At 50.3% G+C, this 15,088-nt stretch overlaps 1 protein-coding gene across 1 annotated transcript in view; it reads right to left on the bottom strand.

Moving 5' to 3' along the window:
• IGDCC3 (immunoglobulin superfamily DCC subclass member 3) overlaps positions 1-13,545 on the bottom strand; it is a 120,735-nt gene extending 107,190 nt beyond the window's left edge. Inside the window, exon 1 of the mRNA XM_061595636.1 lies at positions 12,453-13,545. Within this exon, the coding sequence (XP_061451620.1) occupies positions 12,453-12,528 (76 nt within the window). The 5' untranslated portion in view covers positions 12,529-13,545. The remainder of the gene's footprint in view (positions 1-12,452) is intronic.
• Between the last annotated feature and the right edge of the window lie 1,543 nt (positions 13,546-15,088).

The following is a 15,088-nucleotide window of genomic DNA, read 5'->3' as shown; positions in this document are numbered from 1 at the left end:
GATGTGAAACCCAGCAAAAATATACAATTGTGCTGGGCGATCCAAAGCGTGTTTACCCAGGAGTTGGCCAGGAGTAATGAGTCTTACTCTCAAGTGCACATGTGTAAGTTTGCAGCCTTACATGCCAAGTTGAAAATGGAAATGGACTGCCTTCAAGTCGATTCCGACTTATGGCGACCCTGTGAATACGGTTTTCATGGTAAGCGGTATTCAAAGGGGGTTTACCATTGCCTTCCTCTGAGTCTGAGAGGCAGTGACTGGCCCAAGGTCACCCAGTGAGCTTCATGGCTGTGTGGGGATTCAAACCCTGGTCTCCCAGGTCGTAGTCCAACACTCTAACCACTACACCACACTGGCTCTCATATGCCAAGTTAGCTTCTGAAATAACTGGGTGATTCTTCATCAGTCAATTAAGTGCTCATCTCAACTTGAACTGGGGCACTGTCAGGGGAATTCCTGCCCCGCTCCTTTTAAATCGCTTTACTTTTTATTAACGGCAGGGGAAGGAAGTATCGCTGACACTATCGCAATAGAAGAGACAGAACCCTAAGACAGAAACTCCCCCTCTCTGCCAGTCCCGCTACAAGAAATGTTTCATCTCTTTCCCAACAATATGATGTCTGACAACACAAACGGTTATTTAACAAAAAAAATAAAAATCACCCAATATTTGATCATAGAGCAAACAATTAGCAGCCACAAGGATGAACTCTGAGATTTATCTTGCAAACAGGAGAAGGAAAGAAAGGGCTGGGAATGAATGCATGGCTTTCAAGGCACTTTGAAGTTGATTTAATTCTTATTTCCTCCTTCTCGCAACCTTCTCTTTTAAGTGAATGTTACACCTTTTTAACCACCTGAACATCCCCAATGACCGCCCCCCCGGGCCCCTCCATCATTTCCAAGGAAGGATTTTTTTTGTTTTCTTAAAATGTCCATACCTGTGAAATTAGAAGAGGTTTTGTCACTATAGAAATCACCAGCCCCAGGCAAAGCCACAGTGCCATCGTGGTAGATGCTGGGAATGAATTTAGAAGGTCTTGTTCACACAGTCAAATCTTCCACTGCTACTGTTCAATCCATTTATGCACATGAAACAATGCACTGAAAATCACATTCTCCAGGACAAGACTGCAGCACATCAGGGAGAAGCCCTTGACTTCTAACTAGGTATCTTGGGTTGGCAAGATGCCATGGCACAGCAAGTGGCTTGCTTGAGAAGTAATGCCAATCCACAATTTTGTGCTATGTCAATGAGCCTTGCACTCATGCCCCCCTCCTCCCCCCTCACACACTAAGATTGCCACCTTCCCTTTTCATATCTAGAGGCAAGCCATAGTTTATCATACACCCAAACAGGGCAAACTACGGTTTGCATACTGTCTGTCTGCAAACCAAGATGGCAAACCCAGTTCAAACGGCGATGTGCAATCCCAGTTCACGCCCTGTAGCGCCTGACACAAGATCCAATACAGGTGTGTGCTCTGAATAAATATTTGAATGCCATGATCAGGCAGCAAACGAGACAACTTGAGAAGCCTTCAACAACTGGGATACACGTAGATGTATTGTAACACATTTCCACATGGCCTCCCTTTTCGTGGTAAAGAGGGCTCATCCAGATTAGGATTTTTTTTAAAAAAAAATCGAGCCCGCTTTAGCAAATGGAACCTTCCACAGTCACTCAAGATGGGACTGCCAATATGTTTACATAAATAACCCTAACTTTAGCTACAAGGAGAAGCATTCAGTGAGGCGGCTGTGGCACTCACCTGACCTGCCATCACTAGTGTCACAGTGAATTACCAGGAGGAAGAAGGGGAACAGAAGGGCAAAGCAGCGGCAAGGTCATCGGCACCACATCAACTGCACCTCACTCCTCCCAATAATTCACAGCAACTCCAGTGACAGGAGGGTAGGTGATCACCCCTGCCCCATTGAGCACTGGTTCATGAGATGTGAATGAGCGTAGCCTCCTCCTACACTCCCCTCTCACCCTTCTGGGTGGGAAGGAGAAGCAGCTTTGAAGATTTCTGCTTCCACGCTTGGTAAACCGAAGCTTGCCGTGTGTCATGGCCCCGTCAGAGGACTCCTCAGATGAGGACGACTCAGGAGTAACAGCAGCAGACCCAGGAGCAGCAGACTCAGAAGGAGACATGGAGGAGCCTCCTGAGAATCCAGCTCCTTCTCCCCCTCAGCTGCAGAGCACCCCAGATACAGCAGAGGCCCTGCAGCCAGACACAGACAGTGCACAGGATACTCCCCCCTCACCTGCAGAACGTAGACAGCAGAAGGTCAGGCAGAAGAGAGGCAGGCCTGTCTCCTTAAGGCCCAAACGCTGAGGACTCACACGTGCTGTCAACCTTGCTCTTTATAAGGCACACCTTGGCTGCAGCTTGTTGCTGATTGCAACGTCAGGCGTGGCTTGTGTGTTCCTAGTTTCCTGGCACCCTCTTTCGGACTGACCCCTTGGCACTTGATCCTGGACCTCTACTGACCTCGCTTCTGGACTCCTGACTCGGTAAGTACGCTTCGGACAAGCCTGGCCCTTATCAGATTCCCTCCTCCTAAGACCTGGCAGATTTATGGCCAGACTACCGGCTAAGGACTTTGCTTCCCTGCCAACCACCCAGGAATTTCCAGCCCCCACCGGCACTGCTGACGCAGTGTAGAGCTGACACAGTGTCACTTCCCAAGACCCACCCCAGTTCGCACCGCTCACCAACCCCCACCCTGCCAACCCCAAACCCCAACTCCCCCTGCCAACCCCTACCTCCTCAGACACCACCACTCCCCTCATCAACCCACTTGCCTCACCTGTTCCTCTGCTGCTGCCTCCCCAGAAAAGCAGTGCCGCTGAGCAGCCCAGCTAGGCCACAGACTGGCCTCCCACCACCACCTCCCATGAATGATTACCGCTGCCATGCAGTGTGCCGGTTGGCCAGCAACCCCACCCTCAGCCAGGCTGTCACTGCCACCATACCTGCTTGCCAAGCCAGATGGCGGTGAGTGATGCGAGCAGTTGCAGGTGGGAGGGAAGTGATCATGCTACAGTTTGCAACAGGAAACTGCAGCTTGATGCTTGCATAGTTAGTTAGTTAGTTAGTTAGATAGATGATAGATGATAGATGGATAGATACTGCTTGTTAGTCGCTTGTTACACCAAGGTCTCCAAGCAATCTACAACACACTTGAGAACATGTATAGATACATTATACGATAAGAGCAGAACCAAAGAACCCCCATAATAGCCACAGGAAGCTTTGGCATCACCCTAACAACATCACCTCAGTCTATCAAATGCCTGGGAGGGGAAGGTAAGTCTTCATCCGGCACCAAAAGGACGTCTACAAAGGTGCCAGGCGGACGATGCTGGGGACAGCATTCCACAGACAGGGAGCCACCACTGAAAAGGCTTTCTCCCTTGTCACCAGCCCCTGAGCCTCCCTTGTAAGAGCTATAGCAACCGTCCCACCCACTATTGCATCTGGTTCCGCCCACCACTAGCATGTGGCCCCTGGAAGGAATGTGGCCCTCAGGCCAAAAAAAATATTTTGCATCCTTGACAAACCAGTTCTCCACATCTTCAGGCCTGCCTCATAGCATTTGCCGTTTCCAAATTTGAAATTCTCTTCCCATTTTGGAGTAGGTGGGGAATCCTCTGAAGTATTTTTTCTTCTTCCTCAAACAAACAAGACATTTTTGTTCAAGAGCTGCACAAGGACTCTGCAAACCTTGAACAAACCAATATAAAACTGCAGTCATCTGCATACACACATCTGGGAGTAAGTCTCACTGAACACAGAGGGGATTACTTCCGAGTAAACTTGCATAAGACTCTGCCACGAATGGGTCACCAGACTCTGGGATCTTATGCCCCTGATGACAACAGGAATTTCGCTTCAGGACAGAACACATAGTAAATGCAGGACCCTAATCACATTTTAACAAAACACCCCTCCTAATATTTTTCAGATGCACCAAAACTAGGCCAAAGCCTTCCCAGGTGTTAGTACTCCAGATATAATTGCTAAGGGGAAACAGGAAGGAAATATTTTTTTAAAAAACCCTCCAAGGAGACCGCCAGAAAGAGATCAAACTAGCTCTGACCTTCCCCCCCCCCCCAAGAACTACAAGAGGCTCAATCAGAGATTCCATGGTGGGGGCACCACGAGAAGTTTTGTCATATGAAATCTATTTACAGCTACCATAACGGCTCACTTGTTGCGCTGTCTAACCTGGGGGTGGGGGTAGGCAGAAGGTAGATTGGGATCTACTAGTAGATCTCTGGGTGATTCACAGTAGATCAGCATGTGTTTTGGACTCCCAGTTCTCCAACAAGACAGAGAGAGAGAAGACCAAGAGCTTTTGTGTGAAAGGACTTGTGAGCTTGGTAACATCACTGATCACAAATTCCTGGGCTGAGAAAGTGCTCGGATCCACACTGTTCCTTGATCTGCAACTGAGCCACTTTATGTATTATTGCTTTTATATCCCATCTTTCTTCCTAGGAGCCCAAGGTGGTCTATATGGTTGGGACCAGGATACCTGAAAGACCGGCTTACCCCTTATATCCCCAGTCGATCACTGCGCTCTGCAGGTGAGGGCCTCCTGCAGATTCCATCTTCTCAGGAGGCCCATTCTGCACAACATAGGAAGCGGACCTTTAGTGTGGCAGCACCTACCCTGTGGAATTCCCTCTCCTTAAATATTAGACAGGCGCCATCCCTGTTAACTTTTCAACAAGCCTTTTAAGTAGAGACCTTATCCCAGTCTGCATCTGTGTTGGAACTGCTTTTAAAGATGCTTTTAAAGATTCTGTTAAAAATATACTTTCAAGATGTTTTATTTTTAAAATGTTTTTAAGATGTTTTGTTTGTGAGATGTTTTAAGATGTTTTTTTATGTTTTGTCCTTTATCTGCTGCCCTGGGCTCCTTCTGGTAGGAAGGGCAAAATAGAAATTTAATAAATAAATAAATGCTGGTCCCCTTCCCTCTTTCATCTTTGCAACAACCCTGCAAGGTGGGTTAGGCTGAGAGGCCGTGGCTGTGTATGTATTACCGGCTTACAACACAGTGAGATTGCCCTTTTTTCTGTGGCATTTCAAGCACTGTACACTTCCACACGACTCGATATGTATCTAAGTCACCCCTTGCATGTCCACACCAGCAAGAGGCGATAGGGTGGGGATGCTTCACCCAATGAGCAGTTCTCAACTTGGACTGAAGCTGGTTTTGGGGGGGAACGCATCAAAACACAGTATTTCAGAAGAAACTACAGGATAGCTGTGGATTGTGGCTAACGTCATGTGTACATTGCTTCCCAGACTAGTGGTGGGAGTGTGCGGGATGCAAAGTAAACAGGGGTGCATACACAACTAGTGACTGGCCTAAGATCACCCAGTGTGCTTCTTGATTGGAGACAGATTTGAGTCCTGGCCTCCCAGATCCTAGGCCAACACTCTAACCACTACACCAGGGGTGGTTGGTGGCTCCATGTCAGCAGGGCAGTGGAATCCACTCCAGGTTTTCATCTGAACTTTTAAGGAGCTGTCCAAGGTGCTGAAGCCCACTTGCTAAATAAGTTCAGCAGCTTGGGCAACTCCTTGAATGTTCAGACTAAAACCCAGACCAGATTCACTGTCCCACGGACATCAAAGGCACCAGTCTTCACTGCTTAGAAGATCAGGAAAGGAGGCCCTATATGTTGCATACGCCACATTCCTCCATCGGTAGCTGAAACAGGGTTCTGAGAAGGGGATGGAGACTGAATTCTGGAAGAAGGAATCCTTTCCAACTTGCCAAACATCTTCCTGAACATGACAGGAACCCTGAACTGAGCACACCATTAGGAACACAGGAAACTGCCTTATATGGCGAGGGAGCATCCTAATCTAGCTTGATACTGTCTGCACTGGTGGTCAGCAGTGATCTTTCCCAGCCCTACCTGGAGTTGCCAGACGCTGATCCTGGGGCTCCCTGCATGCAAAGCAGGTACTATTATCACTGCACGATGGTACTTTCCCTTAGAAAAGTATGATTCCAGTCCTCATTGTTGTGAATAACGGGCTGGTTCAAACGGAACATGAGGCTTCCTTATACGTGCATGCATGAACAGCACCAAGTGCGCAGGAAAGTGCTGTGGGGAAGCATCCTGAGTTGCATCGCATTGGTGCAACAGCTTGGAATAACTTAGAACTGCAAAGGTTTCACCAGGCGAGTTGCAGGTCCTTGCATGAATCACAAGTCAAATGTGGGTGGAGAAAGGGGCAAGCAAACAAGGGAAATGACAATCCAATCCAATCACATGAAGCTTCCTCCTCCAGACACACGCACCAGTTCAGTGCCTCAGTCACAGAACAACAGTGTTAAAGTTAGACCTAGACGTGGGTATGGCACTTGTGAGTTTCAGTTGCTGCAACTCACATGGGTGCCAAAGCACAAGGGACAGTCGTTCAGCCTCTTATGTGAAGTGGGAACATTCAAGGTCTACTTTCACACGTTGTAAAAATAAGTACAAGTAGTACACATTTTAGGTGGCTACAATTCACATTCTACTCAGAGTAGACTCGTTAAAATCAATGGACACAAGTTAGTCATGTCCATTAATTTCAGTGGGTTCAACCCCAAAGGCGACTAGTGCCGGATACAACCCTGTGTTTCAGTTTCACGCAGTGAATTACTAATATTTCAAACAAAGAGGAATGTAATGTAAAATCAACAAATGCCTCAACTCCTTTGAATCTGGAGAGATGCAATATACAAAACACACACACACACACCAAACAACCCCCCCCCAGAACCTAAGAATAGTTTATACTTTCTTCATTTTTTAAAACTCTTCCTAATACCACTGTAGCTGTCTGCCAGCTTGCATTTTATGAAGGGTTTGGCTTCCAAGAGATTGTCAGATAGCAAAAATGAAAAAGAAAAAAGAATCAGCATTATTTCAATCATCTTAATTGCATACTGTTATCTACCCTAACATCATGACAGGCATGTGCTAATAAGCAGAGCTGCCTAATTGCATTTGGTTAATCAGTGCTTTGTACTTCAGGAGGGCCACATAGGTACATTCTGTTCCCCTTTGACTGCTGGAGGTGCAAGTGTCAGGGACCTTACACGGCTGAAATTGACAACCTCGTCCCCCTAATTGTTCCTTTCCTAAGAGGCACCTCATTCCTGATGAAAAAAATGCAATACTTTCCATCTTGGTCTCTTTTAGGCCAGCTGTGGGGAACCTCAGACCTGGAACGAATGTGGCTCTCTAGGCTTCTCTACCTGGCCCTTGGAAGCCTCCCCAGAATAAGCCCCCTCTCCCCATGCCACACTCCTCACTAGGTCTGCTTTGCACCCAAAGTGCCTTTGCCTGGCTGGAATGGGTCCTGCAACTCTGCTCATGCCTCTTGCTTGTCTGGATGGGGGACAGAGACAGGAACGTGATGTGTGTGGAAACTAGCCTACTGTACAGGGGTCATCTTTTACATCCGTTGCTCTGCCTACTTGCCTCTGGCTCTGCTCCCCCCTTTTGGAAGATATGCCCTTGGAAGGCTTCCCAGAAGAGAATGTGGCCCTCAGGGTGAAAAAGGTTTCCCACTCCTGTTGTAGGCAGTTCGCTCCTTGTTCCCCTTGCATCTTGCTTCGCTATTTTCTCCTGGCTCTCCCCCGTTCCCCTCACTACTACTATGAAACTTACATTGTAAGCTACTTGCAGGTACTTGCAGGCAGGTACTTGCAGGTAGCTCACCGAACCATAGAGTTGGAAGAGGCCTACAAGGCCATCGAGTCCAACCCCCTGCTCAATGCAGGAATCCAAATTAAAGCATCCCCAACAGGGGGCTGCCTCTGGAATGCCTCCAGTGTTGGAGAGCCCACCACCTCCCTAGGTCGTTGGTTCCATTGTCGCACCACTAAGTTTTTCCTGATGTTCAGCCAAAATCTGCTACTTGCCGGTAGTTACTTACAGGTGGGGAACTGTCACTTTTTGCTCCGTACAGCACTACTTTTAAATAGATACCTTATCCCAGTCTGTGTCTGTGTTGGAACTGCTTTTAAAGATGTTTTTAAAACCTTTTTCAAGAGATGTTTTAAAAGATGTTTTGTTTTAATATGTTTTCATGTAAGTTTTTATGATGTTTTAGAGTGTTTTTGTTTGCTGCCCTGGGCTCCTACTGGGAGGAAGGGCGGGATATAAATTTAACAAATAATGAAAAAATAATAACACAGAAGCTTGTAGGTAGGGAACTGCTACTTACAGGGGGGGACCTGTCCAAGCAGGTAGCTACTTGCAGGTAGCAGGTGCTTGCAGGTACTTGCAGGTAGCTCAAAGAACCATAGAGTTGGAAGGGGCCTGTAAGGCCATCAAGTCCAACCCCCTGCTCATTGCAGGAATCCAAGTAAAAGCATACCGGACAGGTGGCTGTCCAGTGGCTTCATGAATGACTCCAGTTTTAGGAAGTTTTTCCTGATGTTCAGCCGAAATCTGCTACTTCCAGGTAACTACTTGCAGGTGGGGACCTGTCACTTTTTTGCTCTGTACAGCATTACAGGAGACCACAGGTAGCTGCCTTCTATAAGATCGGATGATTTTCCCATTTAACCCAGTTGTGTCTTCTGGGTCTGGCATAAAGAGGGTCTTTTGCACCAGTTGTTTCACAAGCCTTTTAACTACAAATCCCAAGGACTGAATCCAGACCTTGTGCATGCAAAGCGTGCTCTCGGGCCCTGTGCTACAGTGTCCACAGTGTCCACCACGCACACAGGTAATGCTATATGAACACCAACCAACAACAAATCATGTGATGGTTTCATTGCAGGGATTTCCAAAAGACATCTATGTTGAGACAACAACATACCACTTTTCTCACATCAATAACTAAATATTCCCTTTCTCCTGTCTATTCACTTCCTGTAGATTTGGGGCCTAAGCAGCAAAAGTGATGGCAAACATGATGAGAAAATGCTTGCAATTTATCGGCAAATGTTTGAGCTCAGTAGTTCAAAGGCGAAATCCCTCTAATGTTTTTGCTGTTCTGTTGCTGTCCGGTGGGTGGTGTTAACAACCGAGTTCTTGCATTTCTTGGAAAGTAAAACCACACATTACAATAAAGCAAAGTACTTTCGAGGATCAGGAAAAGAGCACTAATTGCATGCACAACTTTCTCTTCCATTTTCCTTGGGGCTATTTAAGCAGCCATTTCTCCCAATTACATTGGTGAAATCATAAGCAATTGCACAGTCTTCTGTTTCAACGGCTTGCCAATCAGTGCTACTGATCTGCAAATAAGTCCCAGGGAGTCCAGTTGGTTTACTCCTGAGTAAGCATGCACAAAATTGCAGCCTTCATTTTACTTTTCATCCCTGGCGCACATAAAAGTAGTAAGTGCAGGAAAAAAAGTGCCTCCAAGAACAAGAGGCATTCATTGCTCACACGTGCGGCTAACCATGGGGCCTCGCTTGTGTGTGCGTTTTGCAACCGTGGTAACAAATTGAGGGTTTAAAGGTAGCTCCACTATAGACGCATCAGAAAAGATCCTTCTGGAAACTCTGGCAGAAAAACCACTCAAAGGCTCTATTATGAGTTGTGAAGACTTTTCTACAAGATGCATAGTCTCCTTATCTGCATCCTTTCAAGCCTATCAACATCAACTAGCAAAAGATCCTCCTGAATCTGGCAAACAGCCTGGCCTGGATAACATCTCATGGCTCCATGTCAGTGGGGCAGTGGAATCCACTCCAGGTTTTAGTCCAAACTTTCCAGGGGCTGTCCAAGGTGCCACGGTTTAGGCTAAACCCCGGAGTGGATTCCACTGCGTCATGGACATGGAGCCACCAGCCGCTCCTGCTGTGAGGATAAAAGAGGGAAGAGCCATAAATGCCGCCTTGAGCTCCTTGGAGGAAAGGCTGGCTATAAATGTACAGTAGGGCCCCATTTACAGCTGTTCACTTTACAGCGATTCGCTAGTACAGCAGTCTCAGTTAGACGCAATTAGACTAAAGCCCCACTCATACAGCGCTTGTTCCGCTTTTACGGCGGTTTTCAGGCATTGCATGCCATTCTATTCAATGGGTTCCACTTTACAGTGGTTTTTGCTTTACAGCGGGGGTGTGGAACGTAACCCACCGTTTGAGTGGAGCCCTACTGTAATTAAAAATAGCTGAGCCCCAGCACATGGAGGCCCTCATGACCAATACTGATGTACACAAAATCACACCCTTTTGTTCCGATATTACCCATATACACTGAAAGAGCCGGAAGAGGGAGAAATATCCTGTTTACTCCACTTTTACGACCTAGATAGTGGGTTTTGAAAGTCCAGCTTTCAGAGGGCAGCGGCTCCATGCTGGGTGATCTTAAGCATTCGCCTTGCCCCCAGTCCAAGCCACTTTCCTTCCCCAGGAGGCACCCTATGCGCGTTCATTTCTTGTGCATTTGAAGTTTCCCTGACACTTCAAAACCACAACAGCTCGCTGTGCTCACATGGGTGCCTCCAGATTTATACTCCCAGACAGGAAGAGCGCAAAGGAGGGAAAAGCCAATGCATTTCCACTGATCCCAACACGTGAACCTGCATCATCCCTGAAACCCAGAGTGGGTTCACACAACCTCTTCAACTAGTCTGTTTTTTGGTTTTTTTTAAAAAAGGAGGGGGGACTCACAGCACAACTGCACCCCAACTCACTCCTGCATGCCCATGAGGGTCTTAAGCTTCCCTACAGCAAACAGGTAAGAGAGCCAGTGTGGCGTAGTGGTTAGAGTGTTGGACTACAACCTGGGAGACCAGGGTTCGAATCCCCACACAGCCATGAAGCTCCCTGGGTGACCTTGGGCCAGTCACTGCCTCTCAGCCTCAGAGGGAGGCAACGGTAAACCCCCTCTGAATACCGCTTACCATGAAAACCCTATTCATAGGGTCTCCATGAGTCGGAATCAACTTGAAGGCAGTCCATTTCCATTTCCAGCAAACAGAAACACCACCCCCTCGCTCGTGTACCACTTCCAAACGAAAGGGCGTTGCAAGCCTGCCACTCTCGACCTCTCCCATAAACTCCTTCCAGCCCCACAATCACAAGTTACCAACCAAAGCCTAACCGTCTAGTAGGCCCATCTGACCCAGCAATCTGCTTCCAACAATGCCAGCCACAGGCCACTGGAAAAGCTCACCAGCAAGAGCCAATGGGGAGAGCCCGGGATCTGGGGGCAATCGGAGGTACCCCCACCTGCGGCGGTCAGAGGCATCTTGCCTTGCAACTGCACCGCCTGCAGCAAGGATGGATAATTGCAGGGGGGGATTCTTATCCTCCTAGTGGCATGTCCCTATCATGCAAGGAATGCAAACGATTGCAGAAGAAAAACAGCGGCACAATTAGCAACATACACAGTTCCCTATCATGAGACAAGGTGGGCGCTATCTTTCTTGCTTGTCCTTTTATAGAGAGATTAAATAAATTCTGGGTCAACAGCTACTGGCCACAGCAGCTGACTGGAGCCTCCATGTGGAGAGAAACTATTGCTCTGGAGCCCAGATGTTGGGGGCAAAGGCTTCATAAGCCTTGGCAGAGGCACAGAATCGTAGAGTTGGGCCTATAAGGCCATCAAGTCCAACCCCCTGCTCAGTGCAGGAATGCAAATCAAAGCATCTGACTAGTTAGGTAGCGCTGCCATCAAACCACGGGGCTAGATTTTGGTCCAGTAGCCGCTCTCTTTTAATTTGTAACTGGGATTAAATAAATTCACCAAGGACAGGTCGGTCAACAGCTACTGGCCACGGTGGCTACGAAGAGCCTTCCCTGGAAGGACAAAGGCCATGTGGCCGGAATCAGGCTCCGCGGGGCTAGATTTTGGTCCGGTCCAGCAAGCACTTCTGATGCTCTGGAGAAAGCGGGCGCGGAGGAAGGAGAGTGACTTTCTCGGGCGCAAAAAGCAAAGGGTGCAGCAGGGAAGGCAACGCGGAGCAAGCGCTCCCAGAGAAGGGTGTGAGCGCCTGTTGTGCCTCAGCCGGATCGCGGTCCTCGTGGGTTTATTTACCGGTCCTTGGGCTTGGCACATTTCCCTCCTGCTTGTTGACAGAACCATGTGCTTCCTAGCAAAGGGAAGAAAAGGGACACGGAGAGGGGAGAGGAAACCACGCGCGCCCCGGAGTAGAACACGCCCAGCGAGTGGCACGGCAGAACCGGGCAAAGTCAGAGCCCGGCCCTTCTGAGGGCGACCTCCATTCTTCCCCCCCCTTTTTTTTACACCAGGAGAAAGAGTCTCCCCGTCGGAACCTTCCGAGAGAAAAACTCTTCAAGGGCCGCCAGCCCAGAAGTTGAAGTCTACGACAGCGGAAAAAGAAAGAGAGTGCGCCGGGGGACCGTCCACAGTCTCCGAAGAGAATCAGTGCCCGGCTCCCCATACACAGCCCCTTCTCTCCCTCTCTCCATCCTTCCCCTCCGAAGGGCTCGCCGCTTACCTGCTCCTCCCAGGGCGGCGACCAGCAGGAAGGCGAGCGAGCAAACCGGCGCCAGCGGGCAGCCTCGGGGGGCCATTGGCTCCGGGGCGCGGTGGGGAGGGGGCGCCGGTCTCCTTCTTCCTCCTCTTCCTCCTCGCAGCTCCCCCCGAGCCTCCCTCCCGCTCGGCCAGCAGCGAGCAGCGCAGTCGGCCGACTCTCGCGGGTCCGGAAGCCCCCGACGGGAGAAGGGAGCAGGCGTGGCGAGGGGGCGTCCGCGCCGCACAAAGCACACGTGCGCCCGCCGGGCCGAACGCGAGAGACGCGTCCGCGCCGGGCAGGCCGAGCTCAGAGCCGCCTCAGCCTCCGGCCAGAGAAGCGGCGGCCGGGCGGGGAGCTTGCGCGGGCTTGCGCCATCTTGCCGGGCGGGCCGCCTAGTCGCCGGCGTGCACTTCTTCTCCGGGCTGGCGCCCGCCTCGCCTCGCCTCCTCCGCCGGGCAGCACAGCCAGGCAGCGCCGACGCCGCCTTCGCGCCCCCCAAGCAACCACCCGCCCCGCCCTCTCCTCGCGCGCGCGCCGGCCAGCAGCGAGACGTCCCCCTCCCCCGGGAGTCGCCAGCGAAGGGGCAGAACAAAAGGCGAGCCAACGGCCGGCGGGCCAGCGCCAGAGCCCCCCCTGGGTGACGGCGCCGCGACGGGACGGGCTTCTCCGGCCCAACGGAGAGCGGCGGGGATCGGGTGGCTCGCAACGCCAAACAAAGCACCTCGGAGCAGCCCCGAGAAGGGGGGGCGGGCTTAAAAGCACAGCGGATCAGACGGGGAGGGCGGGCTAGCGAGCTCCTGGACTATGCCCCCCGCGAAGCTTTGCCAAGGGGAAGCCGTTCTCTCCCCCCCCCCAAGGAAAAGCCTCGGCCAAAAATAAAAAGGGGGTTCTTCTCTTTGTGTTTGGGCTGTGCTGCAAAGGGTGTTGCGACGCACCCCACCCCCCAAAATAAGACCCCGAGCCTGAAAAATGCACAAATGGCTTTTGCGCGTGGGTAGCCGTAGGAACTCCCCGAGTGCCCAAATGCGACGCAAAAGAGTGGGGGGGGGAGAGGAAATGTATTCTTATTTAAGGCTGGAAAAGTTGAGGCAGGTTGCTGTTAATTATCCCGCAGAGGGGATGTGCCACTTTGAGGGGAAGGGAAACCTTAGGCTGCGATTCGATACATGTCTACTCAGAAGTAAACTCCATTGGGCTCACCACTCCCAGATAAGTGTGTGCTGGATTGCAGCAATCCAATACACGCTTACCTGGGAGTAAGTCCCACTGAACCTAATGGAGCTTACTTCTGAGTAGACATGTCTTGTTTTGCAGCCTTAGAGGAGGAAGACTTCTGCTCCGGGGTTACTGTTACTTCGAAAGTAGCCCGTGATAAGCCTAACGGCGTAAAAGCCACTCCACTGAAGAGGAGGCGTGGGCGTTTGGCCCGCCGACTGGGGAGGCGCGAAGAGGGGCTTGATCGAGAATGACCCCTCCCCAGCAGTGTTCCGCCCAGGAACCCCTGGAGCCCCCACGTTGGGCCCCCCCACAGGGCTGGTGCAAGGGGAGCCAGAGTTGGGCTTAGCAGAGCAGATGGATGTTCGCAGAAGCGGCCGGATTGGCCTTCACACGTGGGGGCGCCCCAGAATGTCTTGAGAAACGCTGCTCTTGCCTTTCACGGGGTGAGACGGAGTGGAGAGCCTCATCCTCAGGTGACATGGCATCCCTTCGCCAGGGAGGTCAATTAAGGGGGGCTTCTGCCTGATGGTCTCCTCCCTCAAGCGGTGGGACTGAACTGAGGGGATCCGTGGGCTGGTTCAATTTAAAAAAAAAATTTTTTTCCTTGACACCCATGAGGACTGGAATCTTTATCTTTAAAGGAAAGGACCGCAGCTCAGTTGCAGAGCACCTGCTTTACATGCAGAATCCCCAAGGGCATCGCCAGAATAGGGCAGGGTGAGACCCCCGTCTGAAACCCTGGAGAGCTGCTGCCAGTCAGTGCACACAATACTGAACTAGATGGACCAACTGTCTGACTCTGTACAAGGCAGCTCCCGTGTTCCCATATGGGACTATCCTCTTTAGAGTGGTGCGGGGGGGGGGAGAGAGAACACCACAGCTTGCACCAAATGGCTTCTTGCATTTCCATCAGAGCAATGCCTGTTGTTTGGGGGCGGTCACAGATTCCTAGCAACAATTCGAGGCTCCAGGAAGGATGAGTTAAATGTGTAAGATGCAACCAGCAGATCTGGGAGGGGGAGAGAAAAGTTGTATCTTTTTTTCCCCTCAGGTGCCCTCCTCTTCCTCCTCCTCATCTAGCCAGCGAACCTTCCAGAGCAAGAGGTTCAGTCTTGGCAACTGGACTGAAGCTTTCTGGAGCCACCGTCTCTGGAAGAGTGGCAGGACAAAAGCTCAGGTGCACATCTGGACCAGTTCTGATGAAATCTGTGGTAGGCCAAGAGAATCACAGAGAGAGACCTTTCTCTGTTTACACCAACAGCAACTTCAAAGAAACAGATGTCTGAGACCCAGATATTACATTTAGAGCTTCCAATCAACTAAACAGCTGTTTCACCCAGTCCTGTACAAGTTATTCAGAAGTCAGTCCCACTTTTGTTCAGTGGGATTGACTCCCAAGT

The sequence above is a fragment of the Rhineura floridana genome, chromosome 14, assembly GCF_030035675.1.
Source record: "Rhineura floridana isolate rRhiFlo1 chromosome 14, rRhiFlo1.hap2, whole genome shotgun sequence".
NCBI classification, from domain to species: domain Eukaryota; kingdom Metazoa; phylum Chordata; class Lepidosauria; order Squamata; family Rhineuridae; genus Rhineura; species Rhineura floridana.
This window is presented reverse-complemented; position numbering and strand designations above follow the sequence as displayed.